General features: G+C 40.2%; 1 protein-coding gene and 1 pseudogene across 1 annotated transcript in view; one reads left to right on the forward strand and one right to left on the reverse strand.

The window, feature by feature from the left end:
- DESI2 (desumoylating isopeptidase 2) overlaps window positions 1-26,334 on the forward strand; it is a 48,098-nt gene that overhangs the window by 15,983 nt on the left and 5,781 nt on the right. The window contains exons 2-4 of the mRNA XM_004699957.4: window positions 8,701-8,773; window positions 11,782-11,875; window positions 14,080-14,221. Coding sequence (XP_004700014.1) covers window positions 8,701-8,773; window positions 11,782-11,875; window positions 14,080-14,221 — 309 coding nt within the window. The remainder of the gene's footprint in view (window positions 1-8,700; window positions 8,774-11,781; window positions 11,876-14,079; window positions 14,222-26,334) is intronic.
- On the reverse strand, window positions 9,157-11,174 carry LOC115872340 (annotated as a pseudogene).

Below are 26,334 nucleotides of genomic sequence, written 5' to 3' on the forward strand. Positions count from 1 at the left end.
TGGATGGATGGATGGATGGATGGTGATAAGAGCTATACGAGCCCCCAATAAAATGATTTTTTTTAAAAAAGAGTCAGGGCTAAGACAAGCAACACGAGGCTGTACTTGACCTTTTTATTGACTAGGCCCAGGCATTCCACTGTGTGGATCCTAACGAACTATAGATAACCTTGAAAAGCATGGGAATTCCTGAACACTTTGTTGTGTTCATGCAGAACGTATACATGCATCAAGAGGAAGTAATGGAAACAAAACTGGGGAATGGTTTAAAATTAAGAAAAGTGTGCAATAGGTTGTATCCTCTCACTATACTTATTCATTCTGTATGCTGAGCAAATCATCAGAGAAGGCTGGCTTGTATTAAGAAGAGTGGGGCATCCGGATTGGAAGAAGGCTTAGTAACAACCTGTAACATGCAGATGACACAGCCTTGCTTGCTGAAATTGAAGAGGAATTGAAGCACTTGCTGATGAAGATCAGGGATTGCAGCCTTCAGTGAGGATTACAACTCAATGTCAAGAGACCAAAATCATGTCTATCCATATAACAGGCAGGACAACCAATCCCAAAGAGAAAACAACAGGGCCAATGTCTCCGGGGGTACATAGGAGAGAGAGACGTGGAGAAAGGGAGTGGGGAGCCAACAAACCCAGAGACAGGGGATCAATAAGAGATGTAAAAATCAATGGTGAGGACTGGGTAGAATGCCTGGTGGGGTTGATCAAATGCAATGTAGCTAAGAGAAAGTACTGAGAGTTGAATGAAGCGCGAAAATGATAGTGGGACAGAAGGAAAGTTAAAAAAAAAAATAGAGGAAAGAAGCAGGAGGTAAAAGACGTGTAGAGGTACAAATACAGGCATGCACATATGTAAATATATATATTAATAGGGATGGGTCTCAAGTACTCCCTCAAGGTAAGAACACTTTGTTCTAATAACCTGGCATTCTGTGGTGCTTACCTTCCCTACACTATCACTGAAGACAATGGGTGCATAGCAAATGTAGTGAAGAAAGCTGATGGTTCTGGCTATTAAAAGATAAAGTGGGGGGGGGGGTGTCTTAAAGGTTTGAAGTTAAACAAGCAGCCATCTAGCAGAGAAATAGCAAGCACACATGGAAGAAGCACACCAGCCTGTGTGATCATGAGGTGTCAATGGGATCAGGTATCAGGCATCAGAAGACCCCAAACAAACAAATATATTGATGCAAATGATGGGGGTCAGAGAAGAGACCCAAGCCTATCTGTCTAGATTTGGACATCCCCTCACAGAAGGGTCACAAGGAAGAAGCAAGTCAGCCAAGGTGCAGCATAGCACCAAGGGAACACACACATCCCTCTAGTTCTTTAATGCTTCCCCCTCCTCGCTGCCACCCCCACTATCATGACCACAGTTCTATCTTAGAAATCCGGCTAGACTGGAACATGTACACTGGTAAAGAGAAGAGCTCTCGACACAGAATCCAGGACAGATTAAGATTAAACCCCTTAGGAGTAGCAAGGGGAGTAACGAAACCATGAGGGTAAGGGGAAGATGGGGGGGAAACGGAACCATCTACAATGATCAACATGTAACACACACACGCACCCAGGAGGACAAACGGAAAGGTGGTGGACACAGTGGCCGGTGTGAGATATGAAAATAATAATTATAAATTATCAGGGGTTCATGAGGTGGAGGGTGGGAGGGAAAAAAGAGAAACTAATACCAAGGGCTCAAGCAGAAAGAAAATATTTTTTAAATGATGATGGCAACATATGTACAAATGATTTTGATACAGTGGATATATGGATTGTTATAAGAGCTGTAAGGGCCCCAATAAAATGATTTATTAATAAATTAAAAAAGACCAGAATCCTCACATAATGGACCAATAGGTAACATGATAAATGGAGAGAAAGTTAAAGTGTGTCAAAGATTCGGTTTTGCTTATATCCACAATCAGTGCTCATGGAACCTGCAGTCAAGAGATCAAAAGACATTTCATTAGGTAAAACTGCTGCACAAGACCCCTTTAGACTATTGAAGAACAAGCATGTTTCTTTGAGGACTAAGGTGTGCCTTACCCAAGCCATGGCAGTCTCATATGCATGTGAAAGTTGGACATTGAATAAGAAAGACCATAGAGGAATCGATGCATTTGAATTGTGCTGGAGAAGACTATTGAAAGTACCAGGCACTGCTAAAAGACCAAACTGATCTGTGTTGGAAGAAGTAAGGCCAGAGTGTTCCTTAGAGGCAGGGACAGCAAGCCTTTTGTCTAACATACGGTGCCCATGCTGTCAGGAAAGACCAGTCCCTGGAGGAAAGACATCATGTTTAGTTAAAGCAGGGTGGGGGGTGGGGACCGAGAAAAGGAAAGTCCTCAATGAAATGGATTGACCCAGCGGCTGCATCAGTGAGCCCACGACGTAGAGGGACCCCTGAGAATGGTGCGGGGGTGTGCATGCAGTGTTTCCTTCTATTGGGCATACTGTCTCTGGGTCAGAGCTGACTCGATGGCACCTAACAACATCCAGCAGAAGTCTTCTAAGTTTAATCATATCTAGTTCAACAGCTGGTTTTATTTTTGGTTGGGTTCTTATCGCTATGTCTTATTGACTGTACCAAATAAACCCCAACTAAAACCAGTGTGAACCCTGCTGGCGCTGTCAGGTAAGCATTGGACTGCTCACAGCAATGTCAGCATTTCAAACCCACCAACCTCCCTGGTGCACTGGTGTTCGTACATACAGGAAGAGGCCACAGCTGACCAAATTAGAAATGCTTAGCGGTGTTTTTCTGCTTTGCGTGATGTGTTACCTTTATATATCCTGCTTCCTTTGTAACTGAAAGCACATTTTCCAAGACAGCTGGCTGAAATTCAGAATGCAGTTCTTGACTTTAAGTAACCCATTTCAAGATCTTTAATTGGGATTAAGTTGTAGAATCTAATTGGACCTTCTTTTGTATCATTAAGAATTTTTTTTTAATGTTTTTGGCCTGCTGGTGTTTCAACTTTTTCTTTTTGGCTAAGAGTTTCACACCCATACTTTATAGATTTTATTTTCATTCTTATTAAAATTGATATGAACACTATACCTTTCTGCCATTTGGTGCTATTTATTAGATCCTTTGCTTCTATTTTATAGCACATTTTAAAAAGCAACTTTATTGAAATATAACTCTCATAGCATACAATTTACCCACTTGAGAGTGTAGAAAAATTTAGTGAGTTTCAGTATCCTCAGAGTTGTGCAACAATCACCACAGTCAATTTTCAAACATTTTCATCATGTCACTCCCTGTAAAAAGAGGCTCTTTCATAGTCACTGTCCAGCTTCATTCCTTTGCCATCGTGATACAGGGGTAGGTCAAAACTCCTACGAGTATGGCATTGTCATTAGGTACATAGGCTTGGGTCTGACTCATAATGGCCCTGGTACAAGAGAAGGAAGTGTTGCCTGGTCCTGTGCCATCCTCGTCATCGTTGTGTTGTTTGAGCCCATTATATATGGTTGAACTCAGTCACGTGAACTCCAAAGGACTAGCTAAATTCTTAGATAGTACATTTCTTATTTTAAGCTTCTCTCTTTTCCCATTCTCCACTTCTTAAAATGTGCCAAAACATCCCCTCGCCTCCTTTTTTAAGAATGTAAAATCTTGAATATAAGGCAACATCAGAATGAAGAAGTGTACCACTGTGATAGGTAGGTTTATTGTGCCAACCAGGCCAATAGGAACATGTGGGATTAATCAGGTCGCAGTTTGATTGGAGGTCAGAGAGGTAAATGGTTCTTCAAGGTCCCTACCCCTCTCTCTTACTTCTGGTGACTGGACCACCGTGCTGCTGCTTTAGCTAGTTCTCTGCTTTAACCTGTGATCTACACTACCTGTGGGCCAAGCCAATCCATGTATCTTGTCACTAGAGCTAGTGGCTCCTTTGAGACCTGCTTCACCACGCTGCTGGTATGTACATCACTCAAGCTTGAGGCTGGTAGAGCCTATCGCCTTGCATTGCTTGAGTTTGATATCCTATCGGGGCCTGTTTCGCTAAACTCCCGAGCTACTGACTGTTGGTGAGCCACCCTGCTGTTTGCTGCCTGTGGGTAGACTGCTTGCCTTGTCCAAGGGAAGACTCGGCTGCCTGCTTTCTTGACCTTGAACCCAGCAGCCACAGCCCACATGAGTTGGGGCTTCAGTATATTAACTGTTCCATGGAAGAAAGTTAAACTGAACCCTCTGTACTGCTGTGTGGACCAATTAGCTGTTACATTCCTTCTCACTGTGTGTGTGTGTGTGTGTGTGTGTGTGTGTGTCTGGTTTTGTTTCTGTAGAGAACCCTTCCTAACACAACTACTTAAGCAAAATACAGCTGCAACCATAGACCCCATAAACATAGAAGAAAGTATTTTCTTTTCTCACAGGAGAAAGAATAAGAATTTTGAATTTAGAATTCTCATTCTAACAAGTATATCCTTATCCTGTTTTCTTAACCCTTTGGTCAAAAGTCATTATAAGCCTTATTTTCATGGAAACCTTTTCTGTGTTCTAGTAAAACATTTGGATTTAAATTATGGAAATTTATTATAAAGTACTTCCAGAGGGCTGTTTACTGATCAACTAAAAGAGATGGGTATTGTGAAAATTAAATGACATGGCATGTTAAGTTAAATAAATGTTATCTTTGGGAGGAGTTGGAGCTCATGCTGTAAAAAGAGAAAAGACTACTTTAAATAGAGCTGTCTTCTTCCAGAACAAAAACACTTGTTTTGCTGTTGCTAAGAAAATCAGCAATATACAGACCAAATTATTGGTTGCAAACAGAACAGACAATGGGGTTTCTCAATTGAAAAAGCAATTTAATTCCTACAAGTTGGCTGCCATTGAAATCACTGAGTGGAAAAAGACCAGCAGAATTTTTTTTGCAGGTTAATCACTTATGATGGGTTAGGATTAGGGTTAGGGAAAAAAGAAAAGAAAAAAAATCACTTATGATGATATTTTTTCCTCTGTCTTTTCGGGTGTAAGAAAACAAGGACTAACCCATCCTCTGTAGTTCCCTGTACAGAGTTCCTCTGTAATTGTTTACTGTGGATTTTTTTTAACCTTGAAAAGATTTGAAAGAAGAGTATAATTTATACAAACCCTTTACCTAAATTCACCAGTTGCTAACATTTTGCCACATTTGCTTCCTCACACCCACTCCTGTGCGCATTAGAAAATATATTACAAGCAGTACTCATATCATCTCTAAATATTTCAGCATGTTTCCCAATACCATCTCGGCCTAACCATAGTTCTATTTTGCACCCACCCAAGAAACTTTAAATTAGTATAGGAATATCAAGCATATAGTCCATAATCTTTGATTTTTTTCCAGTTGTCCCAATAACGTTCTCTGTGCCTTGTGAAAAGTCCAAAAGCAGTCATTTCACTCATTGCCTTTTCGTTGCTTCTTAAAATAAAGCCGCTCTTCTTGGCCTTTTTTCTTTATTTCTTTTTCTGAACTCATGACATTGGCATTTTTGAGACGAGACAACTTTCCTTATAGAAAGCCCTGCAATGCAGATTTATCTATTTCCTGAGATTTATATTTCATATTTCCAACCATTGATGGTACTCAGTTTGATCTATTAGATTTACTTTCTCTCTCATTATTTTCATTGTCAAAGCTATCGTTTACCCTTGTAATTCAGGGGAAGCAGTTGCACTGTGGTTTAAGTGTTCGACTGCTAACCACAAGACCCGTGGCTCAAACCCTCCAGCTTTCTGAGCAAGAAAGATGAGCTTATCTGCCCGTATAAAGATTCACGAAGCCTCAGAAATTCTATATGGGGTCTCTATGAGTTGGAGTGAAGTAGCTGGCAGTGGGTAAAATATGGGGTGATACTTTGAGACCATGTGAATATGTACTCCATTACAGCACCCATTGGTGATCCTTGCTTAAATCAACTGGGGGCTGCAAAATGATGATTATCTAAACTGCCATCGTGTATGTATTTATTAGCTGCCATTCTGGGAAATATTCCCCCCCCCCCACTTAGTATTGCTATAAACTCAAAGGTTTTGGGGGTTTTTTATTTGATCATTATTCCATTTTCTACAATCCATTACTGTTTGTCCATTGTTTTGGTTTGGTTGGGTTTTTTATGTTCAAAGTGTCCAAATCTTGTCCAATTTTTTCATGTCTCCATTCTTTTATACTTACCACCTGGAATCAGCTAGATCTCCAAGGAGTCCTTTTACTAGAGAGTATATTGAGGGAGCAAATAACAAATTCACTGCTATCAAGTCAATTCCCACTCAAAATGACCCTGTAGGCACAGAGTGTACTACTTAGGGCTTTCATGTTTTTCACAGTGAGCGACTGGTGTGTTTGAACTGTTAACCTTACTGTTAGCAGCCCAGTGCTTAACCCTCTGGACAATTAGTATGTTAATTGCTTCTACTCCAGTGGGGAGAACTATATTTTTTCTTTTTTAAATCTTGAATTCACACAAAGGCCTGCAATTACGATCCAGTACCACAGGGCTTTTCCTCACTTTTTCCTCACCCATTGTTAACGCTGGGACTCGACAGCATAAGCACACTTACTCGTTTGTTCTGTCTTGTAAAATATAGAAAATAATTTCACAATCATTACACTAAGAGCACTATGAACAAGTCATATTGATTCCAATGAAGTTTCCTTTACTTTTCCGACTTGCCATCCAAATTCTGTCTGTCCAAACTCAAGAGCCTAAAAGATTCAGATAGCAAGGCTGTGTGTGTGTGTTTGTGTGTGTATGTGTATTGTCATACTGATCTTGACTGTATGACTGGGGCTTTTTCCTCCCTGTGTTACTACGTCTGGTCTCATTTATGTAAAGTATGGAGAGATCCCTGTTGTACAAAGTGCTCAGGTTGACAGCTCATCCCAGAAGTTCTTTGAGCAAAAGAGGCCTGGTGATCTGCTCTTACAAAGATGGCAACCGTAGAAACCCTGTGGGACAGGTCTGCTGCTGCCCCGCTTTGGGGTTACTCTGGAGTCCGAATGCATTGGAGAGCACACAGCAACAGCAGTATATAGTTTAATATAATAAAAATGTGTCAATGTTTATGTCCAATATCTGTTGATGTTTCATGTTGATTACTGCTTAAATTTTGTTCCAGGTAAACTTTAGGAGAAAGGCACCTTGCCCATTAATACTTCCTTCAGCCATGTATGAGAATGTGCATTTTTCCATGCCTGAGGAAGTTTGAACCTTGGGAAGACTGGTTAAGGGTTTAGAACCTAGATTAAGACTTGAATAGACTTAGAAAAAATAAAAAGAAATTATCCACCCTCTAATTTAGGAGAAAGGAACTCTAGCAGGGTTACAAACATTGGACTGCGCAAGGTCAACACTTCAAACCCACCCGCTACTCTGGGGGAGAACGATGATGCTATCTGTTCCTGTTAAGATTTACAGCCTTGGCAACTGGACATCCTCTTACAGAGGGGTCACAGGGAGGAGAAGGGCCAGTCAGAGTGCAGTGTAGCAATGATGAGACACAACTTTCCTCTAGTTTTTAGTGCTTTCTCTCCCTCCCCCCCAAAATCATGTTCCCAATCCTACTTTACAAATCCGCTGGCCCGGAGGATATACACTGGTACAGATAGGAACTGGAAACACAAAGGAATCCAGGACAGATGATCCCCTCATGACCGGTGGTGAAAATGGCGATACCGGGAGGGTAGAGAGAAGGTTGGGGAGAAGGGGGGGAACAGATTACAAGGATCTACATATAACCTCCTTCCTGAGGGACAGACAGAGAAGTGGGACAAGGGGGGGACATCGGATGGTGTGAGATATGACAAAATAATAATAATGTATAAATTATCAAGGGCTCATGGGGGAGGGGAAAAATGAGCAGATACCTGGAGCTCAAATGGAAAGCAAATGTTTTGAGAATGATGAGGGAAACAGGAGTGCTTGACACAATGGATGCTTGTGTAGATTGTGATAAGAGTTGTACAAGCCCCCAATAAAATTATTTAATTAAAAAAAAATATTTACAGCCATACAAACTCTATATTGGGTTTGATAAGTCAGAATAGACTGCTTTGCAATAGGGTTTTTTTACCTCCCAACCCAGGAGAAATCTAATAGATTTGTAACACTATTGTGTTACCTATGTGTTTTATGAACTGTTAACTAGTTTACTTTCTTCTAGGTTTAATTATATTAATTTTATCCTTTAATTATCTTCCATAATTCCATTGCCTGTGTGCTTTATCTTCCTTCTGTATTCCTTACACACACACAACATACACACACACCCTACCAAAAGGTCACTTTTCTCGCTGAGGAAAATTCTATTTGATACTAAAGAACCACTTGTGCTAATATCTTTCCCAGAGAATAAGAAAATTGCTCTAACCTGTGTATCATGCTTGGGTTAAATAAAAATTTTCCCCCCAGTATCTAACCCAGTTTAGATTTTATGGCTTATACTCCAAACCCTTAGTACTATGTTTGTATACTAATTGAGACATTCATTTAGACCAAGAACAGCATTCCAAATAGGTGTGGTATAAGCAAAATCAGAGATAGGTGCTCTCCATTACCATTGGAGTTTCAGAGCAGTAATGAAAAATACCAAGAAATGGGTTTGAAAATGGTGAAATGACAGTGAAATTTGGGGAGTTATAATTGAGCAGGTATTCTGAGTCCTTTCCTCCTTTTTTTCTCTTAGTACTGGATGAACGAATACACCTCATCCATTGGAATTGGAGTTTTCCATTCAGGAATTGAAGTATATGGAAGAGGTATGTATACACAGCCCCCCCCCCCCCCTCTTTTAAGGAAGGGGGAAAAAGCCATGACTCTATAACCTTTTTTTAAAAATACAGCTATATTTTAACACATTGCATTTTGCACTTATAATACATTACTAATTATGTAAGTACTTTACTTCTTTTCCCTGTGTACATATTCCATCCTCAAGGATTGAGAATACCCAGAAATTTGGTATAGCAACTTAAACCTTTTAAAATTTGCTACTCAATGTGCTATAAATGTGGGTCCTTCAAAATCTTCCTGTGGAACAATGCGAAGCATCTATTCTCATTTATTGGCCTAATCCTCCTCTTCAATGGTGGGTCCAAAAGGGAAGCCCCTCAAGCTTTCCTCCCGGCGTGCCTCCAGCACTCTAGTACAACTTGCTAACAGTGGGTGCAGATTTCCGCCAGCTCTTCCTGCTGATGATCAAAGGCTCTTCTGCCACCCGATTCTTACCAGGCCACTTGATAATTTCGTTACACGTACCAAGAATATTCTGTTTGTCTTCATTGTTGATCTTGCCTTGAAGCATTTCAACTTCCAACTGGTACTTTCATGCTAAATACATAAGATTCAAAGGAAGTCTTATCCCACTATTTCTCAACTTCTGCTTTTTTACTTCTCAGCTCCTGGGCCATATATTCAGAATCTTCTTTACTCAAGTGACCTTTGTCATTAATTATGGCAATCATGTTATCTTTACAACAGAGACATTGTGAATGCCAATAACATCAATATCAAAAGGCACTTCAATCTGATGAACACTGAACACCACAGGGTGCAAGAAGAGGTAGGCCAGTGAGCTCAAACTTGCCAACCAGGTTGTTGTCCTCATGGCACATTCACCTTCATAAACTGAATCGGTACACTGGGCTGGTTGTCAGCGTCGGTTGTGAAGTTCTGTGCATTCTTGGTAGGTGTATTAGGCTGAGTTGGCTAAAGAATCGAATTCAGTGATACATGTATGTGTAAGAGAGCTTTGTGTTAAAGAAGTAATTCTATATCAAGCAAACATCCCGGCCCAGTCCAGATCAAGTCCATAACTGCAATGGTAGTCCATAAGTCCCTCTTCAGATTCAGTGCAGTCATGTGCAACAATGCAGATGCAGAATGCAGTAGCATCACAGGCTGGTGGGTGCAAAGTCTTGTGGATCCAGTGGCAGTGAAAATATTACAGGGCTCTCACAGGTCTCAGCGTTGCTCTGGCAAATCTCCATGTGGCTCATCAACAGCAAGGGTGAAGCAGAGAGAAAGGGGAGATTCCCAGGACCCTCCTTATGAGAAGCCACGCCCACAAGGAGGCGTTAACAGGCTGACCTGATTGACAAGCTAAACTCCACGCCTTCACTCTTATACCTTCAAGTTAACACGAGATTATATAACTACCACAGTAAGAATGGTAATACTATACTTGATGAGAACATGTATGACTCCTCCAGCAGCTTCAATACAAAGAGAAAAAGGAGTGACATCGAAGGGCAGCAAATCTCGAATATTTTCAGATCTGTCTCCCAGTAAGATGGCTGCCTGGACAGCCGTACTGAAAGCAACAATCCCAATAGGTTGATGCTCTTGTTTAATTCTTTTCCATTGAAGAAAAGTTTCTGAGTCTTGGAAATTCAGGTAGAGGCACCCACCAAAAGAATGTCATGTTATTGATCTGGGACTTGTCTGACCTGGAGGCTTGTTTCCACCGGGTCAGAATGCCACTGAAAAGGCATCATTCAGGTCTTCACATCAGGCATGAGTAATGGAGGTATAGAAGTCGATTGCCTCCTATAGAGAATCTCAGTATTAGCTGAGTATTGAAAGAGAGTGTACACACTCCACATGTTAAAGCAGTTTGTAGGCAAAGTACAGCTCTCATCCTCACGGATGTCTTTTTTATGCTTGTGCTTGAACTCAGCAGTAAAATGGTCGACAGTTTACTCATAAACATTTTCCACCTAAATGGGTGCCTCGATCTACAGATTATACCTCGAAGACCTTATCTGACATAGGGAGGACTGACAAATCAGAAATGCCACCTCCTAAGTCAGAAAGCAGTACATGTCTTTCAGCACCAACCTTGTTGTCTAAGCCATAAGCAGTAGCAGCAGCAATTGGCTCGCTGATGATTCTGCGTGCCTGGAATCTAGCGGTGGTTCTGGCATCTGTGGTAGCCGCGCCTCCTAAACTTATCTGCCTTATTTTTGCTGTCTTATTCTATGCTTAATAAATCTTAGGTGATGAGGTTAATTGAATGTTTGAATTCTTTATAACTGCCCATTCTTCTTAGCCACTTCTACGTATCAGTGAGGTGCCAGGATTAGGGCCAGAATTTTCATTCTTCCTGACTTGGAAGCTTTCTCCATTTTTGTTCTGTTTGAGAGTGTTTAGTGAACCCATGCCTTCCCAGAGCCTTCGAATCCTTACCACCAGTAAGTTCCCTCCTTGCTGAAAAGATTGGCTAGGTGGGACAGAGGGTCTGTATGTGGGTGACTGTATATGAGTATATTCATTTAGAAGCTCCCTTTTTCTGGAGTGAAGGAAATGTAGTTCATTTCACTGTGTTTGCTAATGAATTCCAAAGATAATTCAAGACTCTTCATCTCAGAAACCACAAAAGCTCAACTGCTCTTAGGTAATTTTCCCCAGTAAAGTTTGAGTTTGACATTAGATCACTATAACTTGAACAGTGACCACCTACCTAATTTGACGTAGGTCTGCAGAGAGACTGCATTCGCCTCTATGTGCCACTCACCCGCCTGTTGGCAGTGTGACCATAGAGAATGTAGGGCTGTCAAGATTACCTTGGAGGCTCTTTCAGGATTTGACTTTCAGGTCTTTTGCCTCATTGTTTTATACCAGGAACAGGGAAATGAGAAGTTTGGGAGCACATTTTTGTAAACGGAATCCTATTTAGGTGATATTATTGTCCTCATTTAGTAAAGCTAATTGGCATTGTGTTGGAAGTGTACGTTACATACTAAAAATCATGAGTTTCTCGTTTCAGAATTTGCTTATGGTGGCCACCCTTACCCTTTTTCTGGAATATTTGAAATTTCCCCAGGAAATGCTTCTGAACTAGGAGAAACATTTAAATTTAAGTAAGTAGGGTGGAGAATTTCTATTGCACTAAGATGCTAAAGCTTATTTTCAGGCATATAACATTAATCCTTTAGTTTTTTTAAATATTACAGCAAGTTGAAATGCTTTGTAAATGCTGTTTTTGTTGCTGACACTGTATTTTAAAATCAAAATTTATTTTAAAATTAAGCTTGTTATTTTATAAAGATAAGCATCAGCCAAATAAAGTGATTGAAATAATCTGGTCTGTTGCTTTCATTCAAGACCCTGTTATACGGTGGTTTGTGTGCTTTTAAAGTGTTTTACCTTCTCCAGAAGACTTGTTTTATAAGGCTCTCTTCCCCTTCCAACACTCCTATTTAGAGGGAGGAGGAGGAAAGTTTTATTATAGTCTGCCAATGTCATGGTACAACTATAAGCAAACCTAAAGTGTGTAGATCTGAGGGTCTTTTGAAACTTTATCAGTAGAAAATAACACCCAGAAGATGAATACTAATAATCATATTTTCTTAATTAAGATTTAAATCCAAATTGATCTATACAATCTTAGTTTGAACAAGGTTTAAAGGAACTTTTGGGGTAATAATCATTAAGAACCTGCCATGTCACTCTGTGATGCTCACTTTCCTGACGTGATCACTGAAGAAAAAAATAGGTGCATAAGCAATTTGGTGAAGAAAGCTGATGGTACCCGGCTATCAAAAGATGTAACATCTGGGGTCTTAAACGCTTGAAGTTAAGCAACCATCTAGCAGGGAAGCAACAAAGCCCACATGGAACAAGCACACCAGTCTGTGTGATCATGAGATGTCAACAGGATCAGATATCAGGCATCAGAAGACCCCATACAATCACAGCCATGCGAATGAGTGGGCTCAGAGTGGAGACCCAAAGCCCATCTGTAGATAATTGGACATCTCCCCTCACAGAAGGGTCACAAGGAAAGGGCGAGTCCGCTAAAGTGCAATATAGCACCAATGAAACATACAACTTTCCTCTAGTTCTTTAATGCTTCTCCACCCCCACCCCACTATCATGACCCCAGTTCTACCTTACAAACCCAGCTAGACTAGAGCATGTACACTGGTACAGATAAGAGCGCTCAACACATGGAATCCAGTACAGATAAGCCCCCAGGAATTGTAATGGGAGTAGTGATATGAGAGTAGGGGGGAAGTAGGGGGAGAAGAGGGAGAAAGGGAACCGATCGCAATGATGTGACACCCACCCCACCCCCAACCACGCTCCCTCACGCAGGACAGAACAACAGAAACGTGGGTGAAGGAAGACGGGATGGTGTAAGATATGGAAATAACAATAATGTATGATGTATCAAGGGTTCATGAGGATGGGGCAAGGAGGGAAAGAAAAGGAGCTGATACCATGGGCTCAAGTAGAAAGAAAATGTTTTGAAAATGATGGCAACATATGAACAATGTGCTTGATACAATTGCTGTATGGATTGTTTTAAGAGCTATAAGAGCCCCGCACCGATAAAATAATTAATTTTTTTTTAAAAACTGTTGTGAAAAATTAAAGGTACGGTTATACAATTGAATTCAGTAGAGAGCTACCGATTTTTAACATTTTAGTCCCTGGTTCTCTTATTATACCACTGAAATTGCACACTGGAGTACTGTAACTCTATCCTGAATTCACTTCTTAGGTCTTTTTAGCTAGACTACTAGAGAAAATTATTTTCTCAGTACTTTCTGTGTCCTTGTATACCTAACTTGTATCTAACTAAGCTTCCACTTTTTATTGAATAATGCCTGTTACGTTTCCAAGGTAGTTTTCATGTTCTTTGTTTCTTTGATAATGCTTTAAAAAGAAATTAGTCCAATCTGACCATTTCAGCTTCCTGCTGCACAGAAGCAGATAACTTAAAAATGTTATTTCTAACAGAATGATGGCCAGTCCCTTGATAATGAGCATGGTTAAGCTGGGATATTTGCATCATAGGTCTGACTGTCTGTTAATGTGACCAAAATACTGTAACCGTTGTGAAACTAACTGATGTTACCAGTAGTGTGCTTAAGGACTTTTCCTTCGCACACTGCCCTCAACAAAGCAGAAACGAAACTAATTGAAGTGGAAAAATGTATCTCCTTTACTTATTACATTAACCCTGCTTTGTTAAGCAATTTTAATATTCTTTGAAACATAATTATAAATGCTCAACGCTCACACAGCATTGTTCTCTTTTTTCCTTTGTTTTTTTAAGAGAAGCTGTTGTTTTAGGAAGTACGGACTTCCTAGAAGATGATATAGAAAAAATTGTAGAAGAACTGGGAAAAGAATACAAAGGCAATGCATATCATTTGATGCACAAAAACTGCAATCACTTTTCTTCAGCTTTATCAGAGGTAAATTAAATTTCATCCTAAATGTTTTGCAAATAAATACTGGATATTAATTGATGGCAACTAAATACGGAAGTGTATTACTTATACTGCTATATTCAGTCTTAACTTTTTTCACCCGGATTTTTTTACAGTATGTAAAATTTAGTATTGTGTTTCTTCACTTTTTTTCAAAAATAGCTTGAAACTTTCACTTAAGAAAGAAAAAAGAAACACCTACGATACTTGTAAACCACTAAGATTCGCTTTTGCTAAATTTTAGAGTCCACCCTGATTTTTCCCCCCAGCTTTTACTTATTAACGAGTCTAGTATCTCGAAATTTTATTTTGTAACCTGTATACACAGGCATGCATTTGCCTTCTCAGTTCTTGAATCCCAAATAAAAGAGAGCAAAACTGGACTAAAAAAGAAAATAGGGAAAGGAATCAAAAGGTATAAAAACAGTGCTTAATCAAACAGCTTGTCTGCTTTCTGACTCCTAGTAGATGGTTGCGGTGACAGTATCAAGGTTTCCAAAGACCTATGCTGGCATCATAGGTACTGTAAGAATGGCTTGGAGGCAGCGTCTGATCTCTGGCTTCACAGGGAAATAGGGCATCAAATTCAGCATCAGTCCATGGCTGATTCCTACCAGGAAGTCAGACACGCCTCCATCCTCCATCCTTCTTTACCAAATCTGATACCAGTTGTCCTTCCCCAGGCTCTCTACTTACTTGCTAGGTTTGATACACAGAATTCATAGACAATACCTTGTATTAAGGGGTTTATTAGGGAAGTTAACAAGTTACAATTCAGGATCAGAAATGCTCAGGATATAATTCTTCAGTCAGGACACCATTTTCTCAGTCATTCCTGCAGGCATGACTCAGCCTCTCGGCCCTGTAGCACCTTGGCCTCTGCCCAGCTCTTTTAGTGCTACCAATAAATACCCAAAGGGCATTCCACTCTGCCATCATCATCAGCCAGAGGATGCTCAGCTCTAGCTCTGGGTCACCAAATCTGGTTCCCCCAATTAAGTGCCTAGAGACAACCTATTCTGCAAGCGAGGCTCCTGCCTGAATATAGTCAGCTTTCTTGACCCTTAGGCCAATCTCGCACTCTTGGTGCTGTTGGCTTTACTCCCACACTTCTTCACCACTTCCCTAGGGTCACAGCCCTGTTTCCTGAACAGAGGAGACTGAGCATGCAGTGATCTCGGGGCCCAAATAACATGCTCCTGTGCTCCTTTCTTGATAGTAGTGAGAGCCCTCCACTCCTGCTTTTGAGGTGGCTCATTTTAAAGTGGGGTAACAAAACTGACCAACTTTCCACGTTAGAGATTCATATACCCTATTTGCATGGTCCTACCCAGTCATTCTGGTAAGAGTTACAAAGACTAGCTAAAAGAAGCTTATCAAGTAACTTGCTGCACCACAAATGCCTGACCCTTTTTACTTCCCTCAACTTGTGCAACATGGCTTTCAAATGCAGTGGTGGATTAGCAGTATCTCGGTATTACTTAGGAATTTGTGAGATAAGCTTAATCCATAATGTGGATGGACCTGGAGGAAATTATGCTGAGTGAAATTTCTTAATCACTAAAGGACAAATTTCTAAGAGTCAAAAATTTTTCACAGAAGGAAACGTTTTTGTGGTTACCCAGGACGAAAAGGAAGTTGGTAAAGCAGGGTCTAGAGGGTAGACATTTGAGTATGCTAACTTGGGTGGAGGGTACAGCCACATACCATAATGAGGTCAGCACAAAATGATCAAGGGAGGACTGGGAGGAACACAAGCGTTAAATGCAACCGTGGGAAATAATGGTTACATACACTATCTTGTAATAACAGTAATGACTAATCTACAAGTAGATACATGCATAGGCATGTAAGTGAATAGGTATGGGAAAGCAAATGGAACTGCACCCATGGATATACTTAGGTTTGACAGGATAATTCCACATAGGTATTTACATTTGCTACTCAGAGTATAGTAGAGCATGCAGGGGCAAAGTTATGAAAACCATGAGGTAATAGGTCACTGGGTGGACCTGGGGCTCAGGATCCTGTTTTCAGAGAACACTGAGGTCGTTTGGCATAATATACCCTACAAAGAAAATAGTCTGCATCCTGCCTTAGTGAAGTAACTAAATAAGGTGGAATATTCTATCAGAGCAAAGAATGAAGAAACTTAAAGTTGCATAGAAAAAAAGTTAGTCCAGAGAAGTAATAAACCACCTAACCTCTGCCTTCAAGCTACGTGAAAACAAGAACAAAAATCCCCTCACTGCTCTCGAGTTGATTCTGACTCACAGTGACCCTAAATAGGTTAGAACTGCCCCTTGGGTTTCTGAGACTGTAACTTTGTGGGAGTAGAAAGCCTCATCTTTCTCCCTTGGAGCAGCTGGTAGTTTTGAACTGCTGATCTTGAGGTGAGCACCCCAGCGCTATGCCACTAGGGCTCCTAAAGAACTATATGATATTAAGCTGTCACTAATGTCTCCTGAAAGGGATCACAGTAAAGGTTCTGAATATGGTAGAAGAGAAGTATGGAACAAAACTCACTAATTAGAAAAGAGTCTTGTCATTGGAATCCCTAAGACCTTGGCCCTTAATCTTTAATCCCCTTATAACTGGAAACTGAACTCAGCCCTATGGGTCAATTCTTAGTCCAAAAATCAATTTGCCTCTAAAATCAACAGTAACAGCAGGGAGGTTAGAACAACCAACCATTCAAGATTAAAAAGAGTAGTAGTTTCCCAAAGACCAAGTTCAGAGGGCATACAGAAGGGCAAATGGAGACATGCAGGAAGTGAGATGAGGGATTGTCGTCAGTGGCATACAACAATATGTGTATGTCTTGTTAAATGGAAGTCTGATATGCTCTCTGAACTTTCGCGCAAATCACAATAAGAAGTTTTTAAACTTGCCTAGTAAGCCTAAAGAGCCCTATTGGCACACTGGTTAAACACTTGGCTGCTACCCAAGGCCGGCAGTTCAAGCCCACGCAGTGGCTTCACACAAGAAAGCTACATGACTTGCTTTTGTAAATATTTATTAGCAAGAAGTCCCCATGAGGCAGCTCTACTCTGTCGAAGGGGTCTGTGTAAGTCAACATTACTTCTGTGACACCTGACAGCAAGTTTACATCAGTGACAGCATTGTTCAGAAGTGTATATATGTAATCATTTGCAAACAGGCAAAATCCTATCTAATTATAGTTGATTATTGGCACATGCTTTCTTGTTCAGCATGTGCTAAACTTCCGGAAAATCATCATTTAACATCATGCCGTCGTCATGTGAGGTGCTTCCTCTTCTACAGGGTAGATAAAATGCTAGTCTGTGAGCCCACGGGAGCCCCCTCCACCTATGATTGCATGGTCTTCAAACTGAAAATGTTTTTTACATTTTTAAGTGCGTGGGGAGGAGATTTTTAAATATATGCTAATACCTGTAAATTATATGAAACTCCAATGTTAATGGTATTAGAGGTCTGCTTGAAACAATCACAGTCACTTGTGTGTTATCTGTGACTATTCTCCAGGAGCCCTGGTGGTGTGGTGGGTTAGGTTACGCATGTTAAATCCACCAGCCTTTCCAGAGAAGGGCCTGCCTATGGATGTGGCTGAGAAGAGGCTGTCCTAATTGAAGAATTGTATCCCAGTTGTTTCTGATCTTGAGTTGTAGCCTGAACTTCCACAATAAACTCCATAAATGTATTATCTGAGTTCTCTGTGGCTATTCCAATGAATTACTGATCCTAGCAGAGAAATAGTGTCATTGGTGAGATGGTTGGTATCAGACTTGGAAAAGGTTAGAGGGTAGAAACACTGCTGACATCCGCCTAGGAGTCAGCCTGGCATGATTAATACTGATGGTTCTCTTTCCCCTCCTTGTGAAGGTAGAGAAGATCAGACATCACCACACACCATTTGAATACCAGGTTATTTTGTAACATTAATTCCTTATTATTATCCAAATGTACAATGTTCGAGTTTCCTTGATTGTTTCATAATTTTGTAATAGCGTATATGAATCAAGACTTCAAGAAAACTCATAAGCTAGCTTATCTTAAGATATACATGAGGGCTTCAGGAAGTGCTACAACGTAGTTATGTGTTGTGCTGCAGTTCGCCAGGTCAGCAGTTCAAACCATTGGCCAGCTCCGTGGGAGAAAGTCGGGACTTTCTACTCCAGTAAACAATCTCGGACACCTGCAGGGGCAATTCTACCCTGTCTATAGAGTTGCTGTGAGTCAGCATTGACTCAGTGGCAGTGAATATGGTTTGGGTCAGAAAGTGTGGGAGATAACTCCATTATCTTTTAATTCCAATTTTACTACACACTTTTTGGTGCCGCCTCATAATCTTTAGAGGAAAGGAGGATAAATACTTGAGTCTTTCCTTTTACTTGCCAGTGTTCAAAAAATAAATTGGTTTATATGCAAAAATGAGTTAACACAATAGGTACATGACTACTGTCCTTAGAAAGGCTTGCTTACGTGGTGGTTGGCTCTTGGTTAGTAGGAGGGACATTGGTTATGACAGATTCTCACTATTCTTAGAACTGGTAAAAGTGACTCACAGCTGAACTGTGCAAACAGCACGGTTTATTGCTAACTACTACATGGCCTTCTGAGAGTCTAGCTTTTTAGTGCCTATGTGACCAGATCCCAAGAAAAACCTTGAGCATTTAGACCATGGACCTTCCCTGTTAGAAGACAGTTTCACATGTGTTTCATAGCTCGTTGCTAGAAGAATTGAGAGTATTCCCTGATTCCTTTGGGATACACACCTTTTGTCTTACATGTTAGAAGAAGAAGGCAGAAGCAATAGCGTATGTCTAGTTTTCTCTGAATATTGTCCTATGTCTCTTTCTTCTTTGTACAATTTGCTTTGTATCTTTTCACTATAGTAAATCATAGCTGTAAGTATGATGTGTTAGGGTTCTCTCGAGAGATAAAACCAAACTGCTGATAATTTAATATATTTATTTATAAAGATAAGTAGATATATAAAAAGAAATGAACTGTTAAATCATATACAGTTAAATATATAATACAAGAAAGAAACAGTTAAATTATAAAGCACTACAAATGGCTCAATTCAATTCACTGCCGTGAGAGAGAAGTGAGAGACTAGCAGTCCTTCCAGTCCGATCTGCTGCCAGATCTTCCTCTATTTATAGAGAGAGCTAGGCTATGTCAGCACAGCAGCCAATCAGAAGGCAGGTCACCAACTGCCAGCCAGGTCACCAACTGCCAGCCCCCAGCTCCAGAGATGTCTTAAAGGGACCTCAACTTACACAGTCCACAGGCTAGGGGTCCCACGGGTAGTGTAGCCTTTAAATTGAGACACAGGACAAGCAAGGCAGCCGCACACTGGCCCGATGATCAAAGAGCGAGAGACAAGAAAGGCGAGACTCACCAAACCATTTATCTCTCTGCCCTTCAGTTAATCCCACTTGTATTTATCAGCCAGGCTGGCACAATAAACTATTTCATATGATTATATGCTGAGTCCTGAGAGACCTCATAGTGGGTTGCTTACTTAGGACAGTATTTATTGCCCATAATTCCTCTGAGATTAATTACATTTTAAATTAACTTTTTAGAAGTTGATTGTATATTTTATATATTAATTCTGTTGTTTCTATTTCAGTCACCTATCTTTTTACATCATAGTGGTGTCTTTTAACTGCACAGCTTAAATATTTTCAGATGTGGTAAAATCTTTTCCTCTACAGTTTGTTCTTATGTGACTTAATTGAAGAGAAATTTCTTCCCCACTCAGGTCATAAAGAGATTTTTCTATCCAGTATTCCAAAGGTTTTCACATTTTGCTCTTAATGGTTTGATCTTTAATCCACATATTTTGTTTTTGTTTTTATCAAAACCTAATAACTCCAGTAACATTTATTGAATTTGTACTCCATAAATCAAATTTTAAAATTTGTTTCAGAAATCAAATTTTAAAATTCATATTAGTCTCTTTCTATATCAGTACTCAAATTTTAATGTGCTTGTGATGGTTAAGTCAAAAAATATTGCAGTCTCTCTAGTTCACACATGAACAGCTTTATTCCAAAAAGACTGTTCAAACAGTTCTGTCCAATCAGTACATAGTTCTCTTCGAGATATGCCTGTCTCATTTTCATTAAGATGCCTTCCCAAACAAGATTCCACAAAACAGTGGCTTCCAAAGGAATCTACTGGACCTGTTTAAGTGTAATCACTGTCATTAAGTGTACATGTGAAAGCCCTTGAAATGGTGCATTTTTTGCTGTGTGTATTCTGTAAAAACTCATTCAGCAGTGGAATGTGACCACCTCTGATTTCACAATGGAGAAGGAGCGTCACAGTCAGCAACCTGAAACGGATTTCACCGAGGCATCGTAGATCAGATATCCTCCACAGTCCAATTCTTTACCCCTCGGACACCAGCCTTGCCGCTCAGCACTCGCTAGTGCCTCTGTGGAGTTCGATAATTTATTGCAGTGGTCACACAGAACTCTCAAACAATACTTATAATTATGAGCTTTATTAGGTAAGTAACAGGTTACGGTTCGTGATCAGGAAAAACTCACTCAGGATCTGAACCGCCTCTTCTTAGCCATGCCTTCTGGCAGCCTCTTGCTGCTCCTTGACCTCTTAGACTTGTTACCAAGTAGGGGCACCCCCTTTGGGGGTGCCTACAGACTGGAAAGGTCCTTGCCTGTCTTTGATAACAATAGAGAGAGACAACACTGTGATTGTTAAAAGCAGGCACGGGCAGATTTATGTTTTGTTAGCAAGGAACCACTGAGAATTTCTTCTCAGCAAAAGACACTGCTCATACACGGTGACGTTTTGGGAAAGTTGAGAACAAAAAAGTTACACTTGTAAACATTTACAAATTCTATTTGTAAGAACTTGGGGCAAGAACTACACATTCATAAGGAGTCATGCGTTATTCAGGAGGTGCTGTGCTGCGTCTTGCATGGATGTGACCTCAGACCCTTCACTTTGCAAATGATACCATTTTGCAGCACCAGGTGATGCAGTCATGGCAATTTTCGATTATTTGATTCCATTGTTCTGGGCAGTGAGAGGACAAGGTCGTATCTCCTGCACATGCCTGAAGTTCAGTTGTGGCCAGTTGCCTCTGAAGGACAGCTGTGGTTGGCTTCTTGCTCCTGAAGGGAACATTTCCTAGAGTATTTAACGGTTTCTCACCCAGGGGAATGTAGTCATGGAGAATAGTGGGAGTAGTTTGTGCGCTAAGTAATCTGTGCAGGTGGGCTTCTGCTTTTAAACAAGGGGATTCTCGATTCTCCACTTGCTTGCTATTCCTAACTTGTAGCAGACTCGGGCCGCTCGAGTCAGTCCAGCCTCTGACCTGCTCAGACAAGTGTTTAAAAGCTCCACTTAACATCCACAGAGGTGCCCTGCTGCAACAATAAGTCTTTGTGTCTTGGGTCTAGGAAGTTCCCACCACAGGGATCTTGTGTCCAAAGGACACATTCTACTCCCATCTCTTTTTGTGGGTAAACCAAACCCACTGCTATTGAGTTAGTTTGGCTCATAGCAACCTTCCGCAGGGTTTCTGAGACTGTAAATCTTTTGGGGAGTAAATAGCCTTATTTTTTTCCCATGGAGCTGCTGGTGGGTTTGAACCAAGAACCTTAGTTTAGCATTCCAAAATTGGCCTACCTGACAGCACCAGCAGGGCTCCTTTTACCTGCCCATTTTAAGCCTAGTAGGATAGTGAAACTGACTGGTCTTCTTGTTAGGGTTTCATATGTGATTTTTGCATGATCCTTGATCCTGCCCCTCAGAAAGGTTCCTTGCACTCCATTTGCATCATTAGCAAACAGTTCTCTTCATGGGCCACAGCACCTTATTTAATAGTCTCACTGAATCATTTTGAGGGCTAATATGTGCCTAATCCAAGCAAAAGTATTTTCATTTGCATGTGCATGTAAACGCTGGACAGTGAATAAGGAGAATTGGTGCTCTTTAAGAACAAAGTTGGGATCTGGATCAGAATTATATTGTATTTATAGATTACTTTGGGTAATACTGACATTTTCACATGAGCATGGAATCTTCTTCCATTTATGTAGATCTTTCTTGGTTTCTTGCATGGTGTTCTATAGTTTTCTTCCTACAAGTCTTGTTTCTTTGGTCAGGTTTATCCATAAGTATTTCATTGTTTGTATGGCTTTTGTAAGTCATTGTGGGCTTGGGGGTTTTAGAGCTCTTTTCGTAAGTATACAGGAATCTGATTGATTTTCGTCTGTTCATCTTATATCCTGCCATCTCTCAGTTATGTCCAACATTTTGTAAGCAGGTCTTTGAGATTTTCTACATATAAAATCATAATATCTGTGCAAATAGTTTCGCTCTTTTTTTAAATCATTGGCTCGTACATCGCTTAACCATACATACATCCATTGTGTCAAGCACATTTGCACATTTGGTGCCATCATTATTCTCAAAACATCTGCTTTCCACTCAAGCCAATAGTTTTACGTTTTTCCAACCTGTTTTCTTTCGTTGTTGTCATCATCGTCTAAAAGCTCTGGATAAGATTTCTAGCACAATGTTAAATAAGAATAGTGACAAAAGAGGCACCTTTATCGTGTTCCCATTCACAAGGAATACTTTCAATTTCTCTTCCTTGAGCAAGATATTGGTGTTGGCTTTGCATACATTGCCTTTATTATGTTGAGAAAATTCCTTTCTCTTCCTATTTTGCTGTCTTTGTCAGGAAGAGACTTCAGATATTTCAAGTGCCTTTTCTGCATTGATTAATATGACGGCACGGTTCTTTTCTTTTGTTAATGTGTGGTAAATTACATTGTTTTTCTAATACTGATCTTTTCTGGTATGAATCCCACATAATCATGGTATATTATTATTGGATTCTATTAGCAAGTGGGTGTTTTTTGTTTTGAGGATTTCTGCATGTGTGTTCCATGAGGGATGTTGGTCTTTGTTTTCTATCTTGATGATGCCTTTTCCTCGTTTGGGTATGAGGTTAATAATGCTTTCTTCATAAAATGAGTTTGGGAATATGCTGCCCTTTTCCCTTCTGGAATAGTTTGTGTAGAATGGGTGTCATCTCCTGTCTGAATGCTTGGTAAAATTCTCTGGTAAAGCCATCTGGCCCTGGACTTGTTTTAGTTGGGAGTTTTTAATTATCTGGTCTATTTCTTTTTTTGAATCAGTTTGTTGAGGTTTCATTTGCTATTTGATTTCTGTATCTCTTTCGGGGTTTTATTTTCTTTCTTACAAAATCAAATATTCCAATAGTTTTTTGTTGGTTGTTTATTTTGATTAGGTAATTTGGAAATAACTCTTTATTTCCATATTGCTTGTGCTCAATAAAAGTATCATTTTGTGGGTGCATAAGCAAATGTGGTGAAGAAAGCTGATGGTGCCCGGCTATCAAAAGATAAAGTGTCTGGGGTCTTAAAGGCTTGAAGGTAAACAAGCAGCCATCTAGCTCAGAAGCAACAAAGCCCACATGGAAGAAGCACATCAGCCTGTGTGATCACGAGGTGTCGAAGGGATCAGGTATCAGGCATCAAAGAACAAAAAATCATATCATTGTGAATGAGGGGGAGTGCAAATTGGGGACTCAAAACCCATCTGTAGGCAAGTGGACATCCCCTTTCAGAAGCATTGCAGGGAGGAGAAAAGCCAGTCAGGACCAGTGGTGAGAGTGGCGATACCGGGAGGGATAACTAGGGCTCAATGTAGAAAGCAAATGTTTTGAGAATGATGATGGCAACATACGTGCTTGACACGATGGATGTATGTACGGATTGTGGTAAGATTTATACAAGCCCCCAATAAAATAATTTTTAAAAAAAGCCAAATCATGTGAGATCCTGACTTCAGTAGTTATTACAACAGAGGTAATTTTAGGGCAGCGGTTCTCAACCATCCTCATACCATGACCCTTTCATGCAGTTCCTCATGTTGTGGTGACCCCAACCATAAAATTATTGTCATTGCTACTTCTTGGCTGTAATTTTGCTACTGAATCGTAATGTGTGTATCTGATATGCAGAATGTATTTTCATGGTTATAAATTGAACATAATTAAAACATGGTGATTAATCACAAAACAGTATGTAATTATATATTGTGAAATATTTATTTCTAATGACAAATCAATGAAATTTTGTCTTGAAGCATGGTGTAGCATGGGTAACAGTCTTTATGCTGGGTACTTGTATGTGGGCGTTATCTGCATGTGGGCTGGTGGGCCCACCTGGAGACGGATAGAGAAGTGGTGTCTAGGTTCCTAAGACCATCGGAAATATGTGTTTTGCAATGGTCTTCAGCAACCCCTGTGAAAGGGTCGTTCAACCCCCAAAGGGGTCACGACCCACAGGGTTGGGAGCCAGTGTTTTGGCGTCTTCTTTCACCAGTTTCTGGACTTAGGTCACGTTTTCTTCATTCATTAAGATGGTCTTTCTTATGATGATGGCAACAAATGTACAAAAGTGCTTAACACGGATGGATGGATGGATGGATGGATGGATGGATGGATGGATGGATGGATATAAGAGTTGTATGAGCCCCCAATAAAATGATATAAAAAGGGGGGAAAATAGATCTTTCTTCTCTTGGCTCATCTTTGAAGTCATCTTCCCCACCTTTCTTAACATTGGATCCATCTGAAAACTATTGTTTCCTGTGGGGCAGCATTCCCATAAACTTCAGTGATTTGTTGCAAAGCTTCAGTGATTTGAGAAAAATGTACATTTGAGTTTTGTTTTAAAATTCTGATGCTGACCCTGATCTCAAACTCACTTTTTTTTAACCACAGCACAAAACCTTTTCTTTATGTGAAGGTACCCTTCACAAGACTATGACAAATGTTATCATTGATAGAACTTGTCTGCAGTCCATCACCCACGAGTGGCAGACAAGTATTTAAGCGCATTCGAGTTGGAATACACTTGTGTGTGCATAAGCTAGAATCCTAACAACGGTATTTTTGTTTTTTGTTTTTCACTTCCCTCATATACTCAAAAGAACTGAAAGCAGCAACTCTTTAAGAAGTTTTTAAGTCCATTTATACTAATCAAATGGGCATCATATCAAACTCATCAGCCGTTGCAGGGAGAAAGATGTGGCAGCCTGCTTCTGGAAAAGTTAGCATCTTGGAAACCATTCATGAGCAGTCCTGTGTCCTGTAGGGTTACTGTCATTAGAAATTGACTTGCTAGGAACTATATGTGACCTCCTCCCTGGGGGACGGACAACAGAAAAGTGGGTGAAGGGAGACGTCGGACAGGGCAAGATATGACAAAATAACAATTTATGAACTATCTAGGCTCATGAGGGAGGGGGGAGCGGGGAGGGAGGGGAAAATTGAGGACTTAATGTCGGGGGTTTAAGTGGAGAGAAAATGTTTTGAGAATGATGTACAAATGCGCTTTACACAATTGATGTGTGTATGGATTGGGATAACAGTTGTATGAGCCCCTAATAAAATGTTTAAAAAAAAAGAAATTGACTTGCCAACAGTGGGTTTAATTGGTGCATTTCTATACCTAGATAACATGATGTTAGAAAACAAATATTATTTTATTTCATTAAAAATCAAAATTGTGAAACATCGTAGCCAAGACCTCTATACTCCTAGCTTCTGAATCAGAGTCTTCAGGGGTAGGTCCTGGGCATGCACTTTCTGTAACTGACAAACACATTGTGCCTTCTGTCACTTAAATACTCCTGATTAAGAACCACTTTAAACACTCTGGTTAAGAAATACGGGGATGTTCATTATCTGACTGTATTCCTCTTCTGGAAAACAGCTATGTATTAAGGGCAAACTGAGATCTTTATTCCTATGTAAAACTCTCCAACGTCCTCAGTCAATATGAGCCAAGCCTTGCTCTGCTTTGCCACGCTCTTTTTTAAAAATCATTTTATTGGGGGCTCTTACAGCTCTTAAAACATCTCATACATCAATTGCATCAAGCAGATTTGTACATAAGTTGTCATCATTTCTAAAACATTTTCTTTCTACTTGAGCCCTTAGTATAAGCTCTTCTTTTTTCCCTCTCCCCCTATTGTGTATCCTTGATCAATTATATATTGTTACTGTTATTTCGCATCTTACACTGTCCGTT

This window comes from Echinops telfairi, unplaced genomic scaffold, assembly GCF_000313985.2.
Source record: "Echinops telfairi isolate 266 unplaced genomic scaffold, ASM31398v2 ScPeMD7_7424;HRSCAF=8462, whole genome shotgun sequence".
Lineage (NCBI taxonomy): Eukaryota > Metazoa > Chordata > Mammalia > Afrosoricida > Tenrecidae > Echinops > Echinops telfairi.